The 15,719-nt window shown below is 44.3% G+C and overlaps 2 protein-coding genes across 3 annotated transcripts in view; one reads left to right on the plus strand and one right to left on the minus strand.

Annotated features, from left to right (window-relative positions):
- Positions 1–1,782: 1,782 nt before the first annotated feature.
- The window catches only part of LOC113480217, a 21,500-nt gene continuing 7,563 nt past the window's right edge, over positions 1,783–15,719 (minus strand). The window contains exons 1-9 of one of the 2 annotated variants that reach the window (XM_026848839.1): positions 11,509–11,674; positions 10,643–10,756; positions 7,325–9,010; positions 6,654–6,753; positions 5,817–5,965; positions 5,535–5,647; positions 4,678–4,767; positions 3,655–3,777; positions 1,783–3,194 (exon numbers count right to left, since the gene is read on the minus strand). In XM_026848839.1, the coding sequence (XP_026704640.1) occupies positions 3,000–3,194; positions 3,655–3,777; positions 4,678–4,767; positions 5,535–5,647; positions 5,817–5,965; positions 6,654–6,753; positions 7,325–9,010; positions 10,643–10,756; positions 11,509–11,569 (2,631 nt within the window). In that variant the 5' untranslated portion in view covers positions 11,570–11,674 and the 3' untranslated portion in view covers positions 1,783–2,999. Of the gene's footprint in view, positions 3,195–3,654; positions 3,778–4,677; positions 4,768–5,534; positions 5,648–5,816; positions 5,966–6,653; positions 6,754–7,324; positions 9,011–10,642; positions 10,757–11,508; positions 11,675–15,719 lie in introns of those variants that run through there. The other variant, XM_026848838.1, reaches the window with a different exon arrangement.
- LOC113480218 (glutamine amidotransferase-like class 1 domain-containing protein 3A, mitochondrial) overlaps positions 14,835–15,719 on the plus strand; it is a 5,657-nt gene continuing 4,772 nt past the window's right edge. The window contains exon 1 of the mRNA XM_026848840.1: positions 14,835–14,996. Within this exon, the coding sequence (XP_026704641.1) occupies positions 14,889–14,996 (108 nt within the window). The 5' untranslated portion in view covers positions 14,835–14,888. The remainder of the gene's footprint in view (positions 14,997–15,719) is intronic.

Genomic DNA, 15,719 nt, shown 5'->3' on the forward strand with positions numbered 1-15,719 from the left:
AGCTATAGGCAGACTTTCACCTTCATAATTCAGGAGCAGGAGCCAAAGAGGAGAGGGCTCTTTGGTCCCTACACCAGTTCCTGGTGTTTCTTTACATTGGATGTAGTCAAGGGACATTCGTGACTCTGCCCATGTCTCAAAGCTTCTGCTTGGCTGGTTGCACTCACGAAGTGGTTGTGATGCTGCCCTTCCTCTCTGAACCACTCTACCCACTCTAGTATCAGGTCCACCCACTATACCAACATGCATTCTCAAAGATGTCGTGAGTCAGTTCCTGTTCCTATGGCACAGCTCTATTCTCAGAAGGGTGAGTTGCTTTTTCCTGCGACTGGAAAACACACTTCTTTATTTTCTAGTCTTTTTTTTTTTTTTCTTTCTTTCCATTGACACAGATGTCTGGACTCCATAAAGGGCAAAATCAAGGTGGGACAGCCCTTCTTCCTGGGTTGTTTCCAACCCCAGTGGGATTAAAGCATTGGCTATTTCACAAAGAGCTTATTCATGAAGTTATTTTGTCTCCCAGGGTGACCTGTCAGGCCTAAAGGCCTCCAAGTCATTGACAATGCAACCAAAATTGGCCTTTCGCAGAAGTCTCTGATTTTCTCAGTCACTTCAAACTCTTCCTGTGATGGAGCTCTGAGGACCCCAAGTCTCCTTCTGTCCCTCTCATCTGGTACACTGCAATGGAGCAATTCCTTCCCATTAAGCAGGACAGGAGAGGAACAGCACCAGAAGGGCTTGATGAGATTATTCTCTGAGGAGGGCTGGGCAACCATTTTTGCATAAAACCTACATTTTTAGAGTGATGAAAATATTTGATAAGTTCTTGTCAATACCTCAAAATGGATTTGGTCTGTGATTTTTTGGAAAATATGCTGAAAAAACTTCAAGTGTTTTTCTCAACAGCTCATACTTGGTTTGGATTTGCCACTTAAAACAGTGGCTTTTCCTCTCTCTCCACTTCTCTTTAAAAGTGTTTTTCTTCACCTTGAATTCTGGGAAAACTCTGGAAATATTAGAAATGTTTTTACCTTGATTAAACTGAAACATCTCATTTAAATCTTCTCCTTACTAAATTATTTCTTTCCAGTTTGCTTGTATGCAGGAGCGCTGCAGGTGGGGCAAAATAGGGACTGAACTCAAATGAAATATCTCCCCCTCTTGCACCTCACTTAGGGAAGTGAGAAATAGTTCCTGACATGTTCTCCCTGTGTCCTGATATTGAGATCAAAACTTTCTGTGAGAAACAAGGACCATGAAGAGAGAGTGAAAGAGGAAAAATGGACCCAGGCAAGGCATCTTGTGAAGAATTCAGCTTTTTAAACCACTGCTTTTAACTTGTGGCACACTATATCATTATTTGCAGCACAGAGCAGCAGCATCCCTGGTATATTTAAGCCAGGGCTGTCTGCACACAGCAAAAGGCTTCATGATGCTTCAGCGCTTCTCCAGATTAACGCTTCTTACCACACTCCCTCAGATTTCACTGTTTGTCAGGATTTTAAACTGACTTAAGGAAAGGGGCAAAATTCAGCCCTGGTGTGTATGAGCTCATTAGCATTCCTTAGCACAGGAGCTGGCACCAGGGGGTTGATGCTAAGGTTTATCTTCTCTTTCCCTCCTCTTCCTACCCTGGAAAGTGATGCAATTGGATTTCCTTGTAAGCTCCTTTGTGCATGGCCAGGACCCTTATGTGCTGAAATCCATAACCCTTTGGCCCACAAGGTTTTTTCCAAGTATTTGCTGCAGATGATAGCACAGACCTGTGTGAAATATGTTTATTGAAAATACTTTATTGATTTCTAAAAATGAGTTTTAATATACTCCAAAGAGATACAGTAAGTAGACCAGCAACATTATTTAACAAACTCAATTATCTGGCATTTTCTTTTTCTGCAGGAAGAGAGCCAGTTCCATAAGAACAAGCTGAGAAGACCTGGTTTTACCATAGTTCATAGAGGTTGAGCTCCTCTGACTGCACAGCATTTGTACTTAAGTTCCAGCAGAACTTCAGGGGAAATCAATGAATCAATTCATTGGTTTCAGCTGGAGTTGGATCAGCACCTTGCACCTGAGTCAGGTAAGAATAAGATCAACAGTTTTCAGAGGCTTAACAAGCCACTTACTGCACAGCCATGCAGTCTTTGCTAAAGAAAAAATGCCTCATGTTAGTTTGAAGTTCTTTTCACCTCTTCCCGGTCAGCAGCTACCACTCTGCACTAAATCTGCACTCTGGAGGAAATGCACCGTGAGATGTGGACAGTTATGCTATAAGGCAAGAGACCAGCTTCTAACATCCCCAAATGCAGTGCAGATGATCCTCCTGCATAAGATAACATGGGAAGGGAGAGTCTTCCGTAATGATCCAGCACTTGTAAAGAGGTATTGGAGTCATCAAAACAGTATTTCCACCCTCACACTGACTGTGAAATACAGAAAATGGCATCTTGGATAATGGCATTTTAGTGTCTGGTTCTGTGACCTCCATTTTGAGAAGATATATCAGAAGACAGCCCCAGCTCCCAAGGCCACACTTTGCCTCACCTATTTTAGAAAGCCCACTGTATTCACCAGCACAGTACTTGAATACATCTTCCCTTTTTCCTCTCCAACTTCAAATTTCATGCAATGTTTTTCCCCCAACATGTAATTATGAAACACTTCATGTCACTCTGTGCCCCAAACCAAAGGTGTTAACTCCCAGTGAAAGGAATAAAACTCTGATACTCTGGGCCCAGTCTGTCACCAATACAACACTTTCTTTGGTCATGTCTGATCTTCAGTGAAAGCTGGCAGTCTCTGTAAGTGAAAATTTTACTTCTGGGTGACTGTGGTTTGTAAGTCAGCTCTGCACTGGGATATTTTAGCACTATCCATAGAAAGATGAATAAGTCACCACAACAGCTGGAAAATCTCTCCCATTCCCCAATTTGACCTATATGTCATTTTCCAGCAAAAAATTTTCTAGTGAGCATGTAACTGCTTGACCTGCAAGGGACTCAGAAGCGAGTGTGATTCTTGCAACCATTACCGGGGGACTGCACTGGCACCCCCTCTTCTGAGGCAGGCATACCCACCCCATTGCGTACAGCATGACTGTGATCCAGATGTTCTTCCTGGCCTTTTGTGGTGCAAGTGCTGCTGTTAGGAACCAATGTGTGTTTCTTCTGCACCTGCTCCAGTACCTGAAGCACCTGGAATTAGTAAACACAGCTGTGAGTGGGTTAGTAAATAAAGGAAAGCACTACTTTCTTCTCCAGATCCTGAAATAATGCCCTATTCTCTTTCTGGGCTCAGCCTTGGGATTATACTAAGCATTTCTGAATGCTTAGAGGTCTCTGGGACAAGTGTAAATGGAGAGCCTGCCACATGGAGGTTGACAACCTTGGATCTCAGAGCTCTTTCCACAAACAAATCAGTCTCACCTCGTGCATTGCCCAACAACAAGCTTAGCACGGAGTGGTCCAATGGGATCTGGAGACAGGACACAGGCAACATGGAACTGTTTTTCTGCACTTTCACATCACTGTATGATAATGCCTCATGCTATCATGGCTTTCTTCACCTCCTTCTGGAACTAGGAAACCCCCAGTCTGAAACTCACTTAATGGAGATGGAGAAAGGGAGCAGAAACAAAATCAAGATTCATTTTACCTGAGACTTGGGGATGATACCAACTCTGAAGAATCCTATGTTTCCACTGTCAATTTTGGTGCAGTCCACAACGGTAGAAGCAATGTTTTCTGGAGAAGGTCCATCACAAAGAACTGCATCCACCTGAAGAGCAACAGATGTTCACACCAAGTTCTCCTCAGGTCTTTGGGAAAAGAGAGGGCAGTTTCCCCCTCTCAACAGCAGATAATTATTATCAAAGGCAACTCGGCTCCATCCTACCCCACTGTATTGGCACTAAGGGCTGAATTTGGAATTAATGCACTTAATGAAAGCAAAAAGAGAGAGAGTTCTATGGGGTGTAGGTCAGCAGTACAGCAAAGACAGGTTTGCATCAGCTGAGGAGCTTTGAAGAAGTCCCATCCACAAAGCAAATGTGTAGAAAACCAGAATTTTGAGGAGGCAAAGGTAGAAGACTTGTACCACCTTTTGTTTAAAACTGCCCTCACATAAGCTGCCATGAATATAGAAAATGTAGTACGCTCAGGATGTAGCAGTGAAATAAAAGACAGCCATTTGAATGGCCGTGACCACTGTACTTCTAGAACTTATGGAAGTTCTAAAAGCAAGGCATATTTTGGAGCTTTGGCACCAGTTTTAGACCAGCTTCAGCTTTAGATGGGAATCCCCTGTGTTCTGACAGCTCAGCGCCAGCTGGAGCCCTGGCGCATTCAGGCATCAGTAGTTTTATTGCTTGTAAGCAAAAAAGCATTTTTTTGCTGCTCGTATCATTCTGTGTTGGAAGACGAACTAACTCACATTGCCAAGCCATAACTATACTGTATAAATCAGAATAATTTTGGTTTGTCACCAAGTTCTGTATTTTACACTGTTCTTTCTCTATGACACCAACATGAGGAGTGTCCATGGGATTTTTTAAATGAGGTGCTTTCTCAGATTCTTGATATCATCTATTGATTTGCCTGCTAGAAACAAAGTGGCTGCATTCTTCTATCACTACATCTTCTGGGACCCGCTGGAATGAAAAGACAGAGCCCCAGTTACCTTATCTCCCAGTTTGGCATACACTTGGTTGTGATGTGTTGTGTCTGCCTCTCCCGTTGGGTTAGCTGACGTGACAACAATTGGGCCAACCTGGTGACAGAAAAATGGGAATAAAAGCTCTGAGCAGGTTTTACTGTATAAAGCAGATGACTTGAACTCTGAAGTTCACTTGTGAGTCTCTGTGACTCTAAAGAGAACTCAGTGTCTCACCTAGAGACACCTACTTTGTAGCCAACTACTGTCGCATCTAATCTGTGTCTGAGTGACTAACAGATGTTGATCAAGAAAGAACATTTTGTTTTCCAGCAATGGCAATTGCCAAAGACCTACAATGTCTGTCCTAGAAATAAGCAGAACATGCAGAGTATCACAGTCCCTCTGGCCATATTCTGGACCTTCTGAAGTTATTCTGGCTTCAGATAAGCCCATGTTTTCAACAAATTGTTCTGTGTAGGAAATCAGACAAAATGTTTGTTAATTGCATCTCTTCTGGCTTTCTGAACTGGTGGTTATTTCTTTTTACCCTCTTTCCTGCAATAAAAGAGCTACCAGCTGCCTGCATACCCCACTCTTTCTTAATGATATTGTTCTTGCAGGAGTTTCTCATTTTAGCACATTTCACGCTCCAAACCTGCCTGAACATGCTAGGATCCTCACTTCATTGAGAAAAGAAAAAAGAGAGGAGAGGTGACATTCCAAGAGGGCTGACAGAATGCTCCAGCCTCCTATAATCCTTCTCCCCTACACCAGGCCAGAGGACTGGGTGCTAGAACTGACACCAAGCCTGTTCCCTAGGCAGTGGCATGGCACGGTCTGGTCGCCAGTGCTGCTGGGATGAGTGGGCTCCTGTCACTCACCAAGTCAATGAGGTGTGTGGTGACAGAGCAGTCCGGGATGCGGATGGCAATGCTCTGAGGAGTACCAACATATTTAGCAGAGTCCTTCATTCCCAGGAAGTCCACCCATTCACCTGCACAGGGAAGAGTCACACAGCACTTATGGATGTACATCAGTCCGAACACAATGATCTCACCAGAAATATTGCCACAGAGTATGTGGCATTTCAGGGATGCATGACAAATTTGGACTTTCAAAGCCAAAGTCCTCCAGAGAGCTTGAAAGTCACAGTATTTCCTCACCTCTAGGAACCACCATGCTAATAGGAGATGGCCAGGCAGCCTCCATGAAGTCCCAAAGGAGGGGAGTGAACAAATGCTTTGCAGGTTCCAGTTGCTTTAGGCTAGAAATCCAGAGTGACATGGGGCGATCCTGAGCCTGGCGCTTGGAGCTGGAAAGGAAGCAAGAAAAATGAGCCTGGAAGTAAGATGGGAGATTAATTTTCAAGCTGAAAAGGAAATTGTACTGGTGAGGCCTAGAGATAAGACAAGGTGTATAGGCTCTGTCCCAGGTCACCAGTCTGTAGTAAAAGTAGGACTGTTCAACAGATGACCTGACAGGAAGGGACATTAATGACTATTCCCAACCAGGAATATCTGCTCCAAATCAAGGTTTTAGCTTGTGTAGTGATGGGTAGAAGTCCCAGTTTCCCAAGCTCTGAGGAAACCCCACCAATATGAAGGTTTCTGGCTGCTTACAAGAGTACAGCTAGAAGCATTTTTTAAACACAAGAGCGGTTTTAGTTGTGACAGTATGTACCTACAAATGCATAAAATAATCCCCTGACTAATTTGCCACTTCTTTGGGTTTCCTTGTGATAGTCAAGCTACCTGGCTCCACCACCTGCCAGGAGCCTTCAATATCCTAGAAGACAATTACAGCTCAACTACCTCCTTTCCTCATTTGGATTTTCTCCCTCCAGCTCATCACCTTGTTGCTCCCATGAAGGCTAAGCTATGTGTGTGTCCTACTGCTCTCGGTGGTTGCTGTAGCCAGTACTCAATAGCAACTGTAAGTCCTAGAGGCTTCTTTAGACTAGCCAAGGAAGACCTTACTGGGTCAGCATGACGAATACTTACTGGTGAGCTTTCTCCACAGCATCAGGCCGATTACAGGCTGCCACAAGCACATACACAGTATCTGTGGGGATGCCGCAAGTCCCTCCATTCTTCAGGATATCTGTTGGCATGTGAACAGGGCAGAACCCCTTGAGTGACTAGAATTGAGGGGCTGTAATTCACGGAAGAGCTGTCACAGACAAAACACTCAATCAGGTGCTCTCATCTCCTTTTCCCAACTAACAAAGCATTTCCTCTGACAGTACATTTTCTAGCATTCATCCAAGAGGAGATCTGGCATTTAGGGGAATTCTGGGCCACATTCATCAGGGCCAGAAGTCATTCAGCCCTGTGGAGAGAGCAAGCATGCATTTGCCCTGCTTTCTCTGTACAAAGCTTTCTGTGGTAACCCCAGCCCGGAGGATTCATGTAACTCAGACTGGATGAGCAGACAGGGATAGGATACAGGAGAGACAGCAGCAAATTCACTGCTAAACCCAGATCCTATCAGGGAATTGGTCCTATTTCCCCCATCGTGTATCCAGCTTCTAATGACTCTTGTAAATTGGCCCACTTCATCAAAATGTCATCAGAGTGTCATGGTTTCCATACCTGGATTGGAATAACGTCCCTTTAATAGTGTAAAAAATTTACCCTCCACCCCCACATTATGCCCTATGTATTTCCCTTACCTGCAATTCTCTTGACTGAGGAAGCTTTTCTGGCAGGCAGGTGAAGGCACTTGGTCATTCCTCCCCCCACACCACTAAGCTGCACAATGGGCCTACCCATTGGTAAGCAAGAACCTTCAAAGATGCTGTTAAAAAGGGCAGACAGGAAGCAGTAAAAGCTGACCAGACCAAAGATGAGAGTGGCAGCAATGTCATAGCCAGCTGGAAGAGCATGGATAGCATCCAGCAAGTAGCTGATAGCTATGAGCAAGAAAGTGAGGGAGTAGAAGAACCATGCAGTGTTTAAGAAGAGTGTGCAGAAGATAATGAAGCCATTGAAGAGCATGAAAGCAATGATGCCTACTGCTGTGTGGAAGCTCCTGGTAGTGCCATAGAGGCCACCATATCTTGTCAAGCCCCAGATGATCCACATGACAGCATACAGAATGAAGGCACTGCTCTCCAGGGTTTTACCACGGGCAAAGGCCACTGAGCCACCTAGAAGCTTAAGGATCCCCCCAGCTACCACTACCCATGGAATTACAACAGTAGCAAGTGGAGCCTGTGGGTCCCCTGTCACTGTCATAGCAAAAGAAGCGAGGACACTGCATGCATAGCCAAGTACTTCTGCATCTGCATACTTGGAATACCCTAGGTAGGGAGTGTGAAGGTCTGCCCCTTCACGAAGCTTCAGAAATCTGCTCCGAGCAAGTAGGGCCTTCACAGCACCCTTCCCTGTTGGGATCTTGGCACTTGCTTTCACATTGTAGAGGTGAATTAGAGTCATCAAGGTTGAGGCCACAAAGATGGCCACATCCACACCTTGAGGTCCACCTTCAAAAAAACCCTTGGGACAGCAAGCTAATGCAATACAGTAGGCCACATAAAAGAGCAAATACAGGCCATCCACTGGGCTCTTAAGAGTGACAAAAAGAGCCAAGACAGCAAAAAGAATTGTGAAAACCACCAGGAATGGAGTAGGGAAAGACGGCTCCTCTGGTTGCCAGATCGGGTACAGAAGGCAATAGCCTCCAGCAAATTTCAGGATGGAAGTGAAACCAAAGAATGTAGCCATTAGCACATCCATTGCACGGTATGATAAAATGCAGATGCCAATCTGGTAGATCCCAGCTGCCCACAGCCAGGGTACTTGACCAATAAATAGTTTGCCAGTGACACCCAGGAGTCTACAGCCAAAGACGCTGGCAGACAGCATGTTCAGGATCAGACCAGTGACTGCAAAACAGTTCATGCTGCCACTGGTGGATTGGATCTGTTCATGGGTCTTTTTCTTGGCCAGATCTGTGCCAGGGAGGGCAACTTTCTCTTTGGTTAAGAAATAAAGAATCCTTCCCAGAGCAAAATAACCACCAACCAAGCAGACAATCATGTAATTGCAAGCTACAGCAGAGGAACCAAAAGCTATGCTATAATGCATGGCAACTTCATGAGCACTGGCAAGTGAGACAGCAAAAGCAATCATAGCTAGGATGACCTCTCTGTAAAGGAAGCCCACCACTGCAATCATGAGTAGTGCCAAAGTAAACGTGACCAGGCCAGGCACCAAGGCATTGCGGAAATCACCAGTGTCGTTCAAAACTCCTTGCCCTCCCAGGATGAAGACCACTCCGTAGCCACACCAGAACACTGAAACGGTCAGGCAGAGAGACAAGAACAGGAAGGCATTTCTTAGGCTTCTCCGAATTCCTGTGAAACAAATGATAATGGAGATAGAACTGTGATTTTGAGTCAGTAGGTTATGGAAAGTGATAGTTAGGACAGGCAGCTGTACTATAGTCACATGGTGTGTTGGAAGCATGATTGCTATACTAGCATGGAGCTGCACAGGTCCTGCATGATGCTAGACACAACTATCACGGGTAGGTTTGGGTAGGTTTGCATCAAGCCCCATTATATTGTGTAGACATAACCGTAAAGACTCCATCAGTGCAACACTTTGTGTTCATCAGAATGCCTGAGGTGAGCTCAAAGTACTTGAGTTCCTTTAGCTAAGTACTGCACCTGGCACACAGTTTGCCCTAATGAAGTTGAGGTTCAGCAAGACATTTTCTTATCTTCCTCATGATGCCTACAAGACTCAATAACAAGACCATGACATATTAATGCAAATAAAGTCCTGACACATCTTCCTTTGAGTTTGCTGGTGGTTTGTTTTGTTCCTGCTGTAAGCTGTCGGGTCCAATGTCTGAACCACAAGTGTCATACAACCTGCTGGATCTCCATAAATAATGGCCTTATCAGAAGACAGAAGCATCATCATTGCAAAACTCATTCCTTCTCAAGACCTATCCTGTTAAGTATCCTGATCCCCAAAATGGCAAAGAGACCTTAATTTAAAATACTTCAAGTTGAATGGAACCCACCTACTACCCCCAAACAATATCACAAAGTATCTTATTTTTATGGCTATGCTTTCTCACTTCACAATGTGAGGATACTGATCAGCATGGATAGACCTGAAAGCTTCTTATCAAGCTGGAGCTTTGTCATGGACCTATGCTTCATTTCTTCCTCAAATTGATACAGCCTTGTGAGCCAGCCTCAAGTTGGGAAGGGAAGCAAGAACTCTGCTGAGTAAGTCCCCAGGCTACAGAGGGGACTTCTGTACTTCCACAGGTATGCATCTCTTGGAACAAGGGAGCACAGGAATTCCTGCCTTTGGTAGGAGGACTCCCTAGGTTGATTCCCATCAGCTGTGAAACATTGCCTGCCCAGTGGTCCATTCCCTACAGTCCCATCAATACAGCTGCTTCTAAGTGCTTTCTACTAATGCTTTGTGCCACCACTGACTGAGAGAAGAGGTAGAGCTACATTTTATGGGTTAAAATATATAGTGTCTCTCCCAACCTGTCTGCTTTGTAGAGGAAAGAATACCAGCATCAAATCTGGGATTTCCATGTCCTCATTGCTTGAGTTAAAAAGGAGAGATAACTCAGCATTCATTCTAAGAAGTGTGGACTTTGTTATAGCTAGTGATTTTTTTTCTCTCAGATAAGTAGATCTCTTGGCATTTACACATTGACATGCCATTTCAATCCATGGATGCCTAAAGTACTCTCAGAGAGCCTGGGAACTGTATTTAGAGAAATCATGTATTCAGTCTGTTAAAACTCTCAGAGATACTGGTTCAAAACTAACACTGATTTCTTTGGTTGCCTATATAGGAAAAATCTGCTGTGCTGACATACTGCTCCAGGAGAATGAATCGGTGGTCTGGCAAGGCTGACGGTTTGTACAAACCTGTTGGCAAAGCAGAACAAAAACATGCAAAGCTATAGAAGGGGGAGGCCTTGAAGCTGGACACACTTTGAGTCTTACCTGCATATGCCAAAAGAGATGATAAAATCAACAGAAGGACTCCTAGAGCTGTGTTGGGGATCAGAGGGGCTGCTCTGGGTAAACTGTAGAAGTGCACTGCCAGTAAGAGTGATCCTGGGGGTGACAAGGGAGATGGAAAAAAGAAAGAGCTTGTAAACTTTACCCCAATGTTTTTCTCTCTGGAGAGAACCAGAGTAGTAAGAGCAGGGAATAGAGAAAAAACAGCAGTACAGGATCTGAAAATAATGAAAGCTAAGGAGCTGGGGGGTGTGTGTGTAACTTGGTTTATGTCCTCTTTCTGGGTCCCTAATTTTAAGAATCTTGAACTTAATCATGTTTGAAAGGGCTCCTCTGTTGTCAGATAAAAATAAAAATCAGCTCTCTGATTCCAACTACACAAAAGGCAGACAGACACATGCACACTCTACAAATGATCGCAAAAGCATTGTGCCTACAGAAAACTAGCCTAAAAATGAAAAGGAGCAGCACTCAGAAAGATGAAACTTGAAGAAACAAATGAAAGGGAGTGAACACAGAAAACAGAGCTGCAGGGAAAGCAGCTAGAACAGGAAAAGAGAGGAAAGTGCATCCAAATAAAGATCATTTATGAAAATGACTAGCAAAAACTTTTGATTTGCTTCCCACCCAGGATGGATCAAATAAAAAGTTCACGTCAGCACTTTAAAGCCAAGACAAATATCTTGTTGGCTGCTGAAATAGGCACAGGGATCTCTGGATCTAAAAGCTTTACCCAGGGCAGAGAAAATTCAGAATAAACAGACTCTTTAGCCCCCTTTGAAAAGGGGGTTGTCCACGAAAGCTAGTCCCAATCCCATCCTCCCATGCCAAGAAGACTCAATCCCTACCTGCGGAAATGCCCAAGAGCCCTATGGAAGAATGCAGTGACTCAGCTTTTCTGTCTGCCATTGCAGAGTCTGCTGAAGACCCAGATGTGGGCTGAAATGCTGCCTCTCTTTCCTCCCTAGCTCTTTATAACCAAATCAACTCTACTGGCCTGCGTTCCTCCCTGCTCTCCACCCCTTTTCCCTACAAACATCTTCTGTTAGTATTACTTTCTGCATGCGGGAGGAAACGCAAACGAGTTCCTTGCAATAAATTTCAGTCTGTGAGTCAGCACAGACCGCTGGTAGCTCCCTCCAGGGGCCTTTTAATTTTACTGTTGATTAACCCTTGTTAAAAAAGACACTTGAAAAATAACGCTGAGGGTTTATTACTATTACTGCCTTTTTGCTACTGCCAGTGAGGAAATTACACTGGATAAATTTAAGTTTTTTTAAGGAATCCATCTTGCTGGAGCAAATAAGTACTTTGCAAGCCTAGGAACTCCTTGGGGACCTGTTATTTCTCCTAACACTGGCCATGGCCCTGCTGTTTGTCCCTGACACAGCTATGAATGCCTGGCACCACTGTCCTGTGCTGGGCAAGCACAGGTAAGATTCAGTGCCATTCCCTTAAAGGTGACTTCTGTCCATGTGTCACTCCACGTCTACCCAATCCAACTGCTCTGCATAACACTCACAGGGAACTCCTCCTAAGTGGTTTTCACGAGTGACGGGTCAATGCAAACATGCAGTCTGGAGACCATTGGTGTGAGGATAAATCTAGAGGAGCCTTGCTGGTCTTCCAAGAGAACCATGTAGTCAGTGAGTGTCAGTCATTGCCATGATCACTGCTGTGTCCCAAAGGCAACATGAGGGACCTACTGACAGCTTCCTACTGTGTCCCATGGAGAATATGTGATCAAGGCATAAAGGTCTTTACCAGTGGAGAAGAGGCTGCAGAAAGCAGCAGACACTGGCCTCGCAATCTTTTTTGGTCACACGGCAAGTGCTAATTAGGCAGAGAACTGTTCTACTGTTCTGTGAGAGCTAACAGAGTTTTGATGGAAAACAGAAGCAACACTTGTCTGCACTTATGCACATTCCTCCATTGTTTTGTTTGTGTGCAATGGACCAATGTAGGGCCTATTCCTGTGAAGGACTCAGCTTCTGTTTCCATCAGCCCAAGTTAAAGTTAATTTCACTTTGAGCCTCTTGACAAGATAGAAGATGCAGAACAGTGTAAAGAGCTTCACACTAATATAACTGAGCTGGTCAAGGATGACTCTGCAGAGCCCTACAGCAGCAAGCTGTGATACTCCTCTTGGCAGATCCTGCTCTATGTTCCCCCATAAGTTATGCTCCACAGCCAGGGCTGGAGGACAGAAAAACTCTTGGAAATGGGACTTAGAGCTGCACAGACTGAAGCTCAAAGACAGGCCTCCAGGATCATCCAAGAGGCATTAGATCTGTAGCAGCATCCAGAACAACCACAGACTGTCAGGGTCCACAGGTCCTGCTCTCTGAGCCAGTTGGAGCATGATGTCATGCTTCCATTGTGCAGCTGGATCACTATAATCACTCCCAAACTTTCCTGGTTTCTTCAGTGCTTTGGAGGACATTTATCTTTAACTGTGTACACCCTTCAAAAAGAGCTTTGAGGCAACAGGGTTCCTTCACACTCATCTTCACTAGAATATTAATGCAGATTAAAGCAAGGTGTTAATATTAAAACCCAATGTCTCTACTGTAGTGTGTGCAGACATTTCCACAGAGAATGGAATAACTCCGCTGAACAGTATTATTTGTCAAGAATATGTTTATTGCAGATAGATAGATCTTTAGGTTCAATATGTCTATTGAGATAGATCTTACTACATGGGGAAGCAAGCATTGGAACAAGCCTGGTTTGTCCAGTTACACTAAATATATCAGGGGAACCAGCTCAGTCAGTTTGCAACAGGCAGAGCTAAATGATGTGGTTTGCAGCAAACAGTAAGTTTGTTTAAATCATCAGCCTCTGGCTCTCTTTGTTCCCTCATTAACGGGACTGCTTCTTAAACAGTTGAAGGAGGAAGAAACTATCTTTTCAAGATGCAGCATGATTCAGCTGTTTTTTCATGCAAGAGGAAATAATACATTTCTAAACTACTGTTAGAGTACCTTAGATAACAAAACAAATAGCAGTGAAAAGGCTTTCGGTGTTTTCCACATATATCTCACAGTTTAATTCCCATTCTGGGTAATAAAAGTAACTGAAATGTGTTAGATAACTGGACTACAAGTCCCTTCTCCTTTCTCACGTGCTTTTTGTTCCTGCTTGTGTAAGTAGCAGCTAGGAGTATGTGGTGCCTGATATCACTAGTTTTAAGAGATGCATGCAATAAATTAAGTCAAATGCATTAGCAGTATCTTCCTCACACCTGCTATGACTAATGAACTTTTCAAAACGCTATTTCAATATATACAGACATATCATGTCTCTTCCAAATATCATAGAGACCCAAGGAAAATTTCTTCTAAATAACCCCTGAAAAATATTCTTCAGTCATGTTGCATGAAGTTTTTTGTTCTCTGCAGAATGGCAAGACAACTTCAACAGGCCACAGTTATCATAACAGTGCAATAGAGGGGGACATAATCATCTCACGTGTGAGCATATCAAGGACAAGGAAGAACAAGTCTCTGCATGAGCAAGGGAATCTCCCCATCACATGCTGTGGATTTTGTGGCCTTGTGCCCCTAGAGGTCAGGGATCAGCCAGTTCCTGACACCACTTTCCTGGCAAATGGAGAGATTGTGCTGTTGATGAAGAATCAAGTTATTAATTTCTAACCTCAGGACCCAAAGGCCAGGAAAAAACTACAAGGGAGTGCAAAATGTCTGCTCTTGGGAGATGGGATATGAGGATAAGAACATTTAAGGTCAGAAAAGGAAATTTTGGTGTTAAAAGATGGAGGCTGCCTATGCAGTATAGGGTTTAAAAAATGGGGCACAAAGAGGAATGCACTGGCTTGAATACTTGCTCTGGACAGGCTCCCTTTCATACCATCTTATGTGCAAAAACTTTAGTACTTCAGTCCGAAATAGAACAGAAAATTGACAGTTGAGAAGGAAAAACATAGCTGCTCTGCTGAACAGGTCATATCAGCTGTGGATGCTTTGGAGACAACATGCCAGGAAGAAGATCTGAAAGGGAGCAGTCAGTTGAGGAAACAAATAATATTTACATGCCCTGCCTGTGGTACTGGAAATAAAACCTTCTTGCCAGTAAGAAATTCAGCCCAACCCTCCTGGCCCCACCTGCTCCTGGGGGAGGGATCCTGCTATAAAAGGCTCCAGGCAGTGAACAGAGATGCACAGCAATTTGGGACTCTCCAGGGAATCCTCCTGCTTTGGTTGTGACCATGGGGAAGAGAGTGGCTGTCGTGCTGGCTGGCTGTGGGGTGTATGACGGGAGTGAGATCCATGAGTCTTCTGCTGTGATGGTGCATCTCAGCAGGGAGGGGGCACAGGTAAGAGGCACCCTGGCAGGCTCCTGCCCCATCTCGGGCTCCTTTAGCTCTGCTCTGCTTTTCAATCTCTCTCTTGCAGAAGGTACTTGTCTCTAAGGAGCTTTGCAGCTTGCCAGACAAATCACAAGGTCCCAGTTGCTGCGAGGGTAATAGTAAAGCATAAGTGAGTGGAGTCAAAGCAAATGGCACAGTGTAGGAGCTGCTACAGTGAGCGTAGAGAACTCCCTGGTCTCTGCTTTGCTCTCAGAGCTTTGCTGTACAAGAGAATTGGCTTGGTGCTCTGTGTTGAGTGTATCCAAGCTCTAAAACAAACTTTCCTAAATGCATTCTCTATTCTTTTTGGCTTGCACTTCCTCTTTTCTGCTTTGGTATTTCTGCTTAAAAGACTACTATTGTTTTTTGTCTGCACAAAATTTATCTTTTTAAACCCGCAAAGATTAGAACTGAAAATAGACAAGTTCTTGTGAGTTGAACCTGAATAGGGGTAAAAAAGGTGACCCTCAAGCAGCCACTTTAATATGCTATTAGTCACAATAGCCACTCTGTGAGGCTGGAAAGGAGGGAGAGAAGCCCTGCATAATATTACCCTCAGCTCTGAGCCACCCACAAATCTGGGTAGAGACATTGTCCTGGGAATTGGAATCGCTTTATTAAATACAAAGACACAGTGGTGAGGTATATGTGTTGTGGAGTCAGCGGCACACACCCCCCCACACCCCCCCC

Source organism: Athene cunicularia (genome assembly GCF_003259725.1).
Source record: "Athene cunicularia isolate RWA chromosome 4 unlocalized genomic scaffold, athCun1 chr4_part3, whole genome shotgun sequence".
NCBI classification, from domain to species: Eukaryota; Metazoa; Chordata; class Aves; order Strigiformes; family Strigidae; genus Athene; species Athene cunicularia.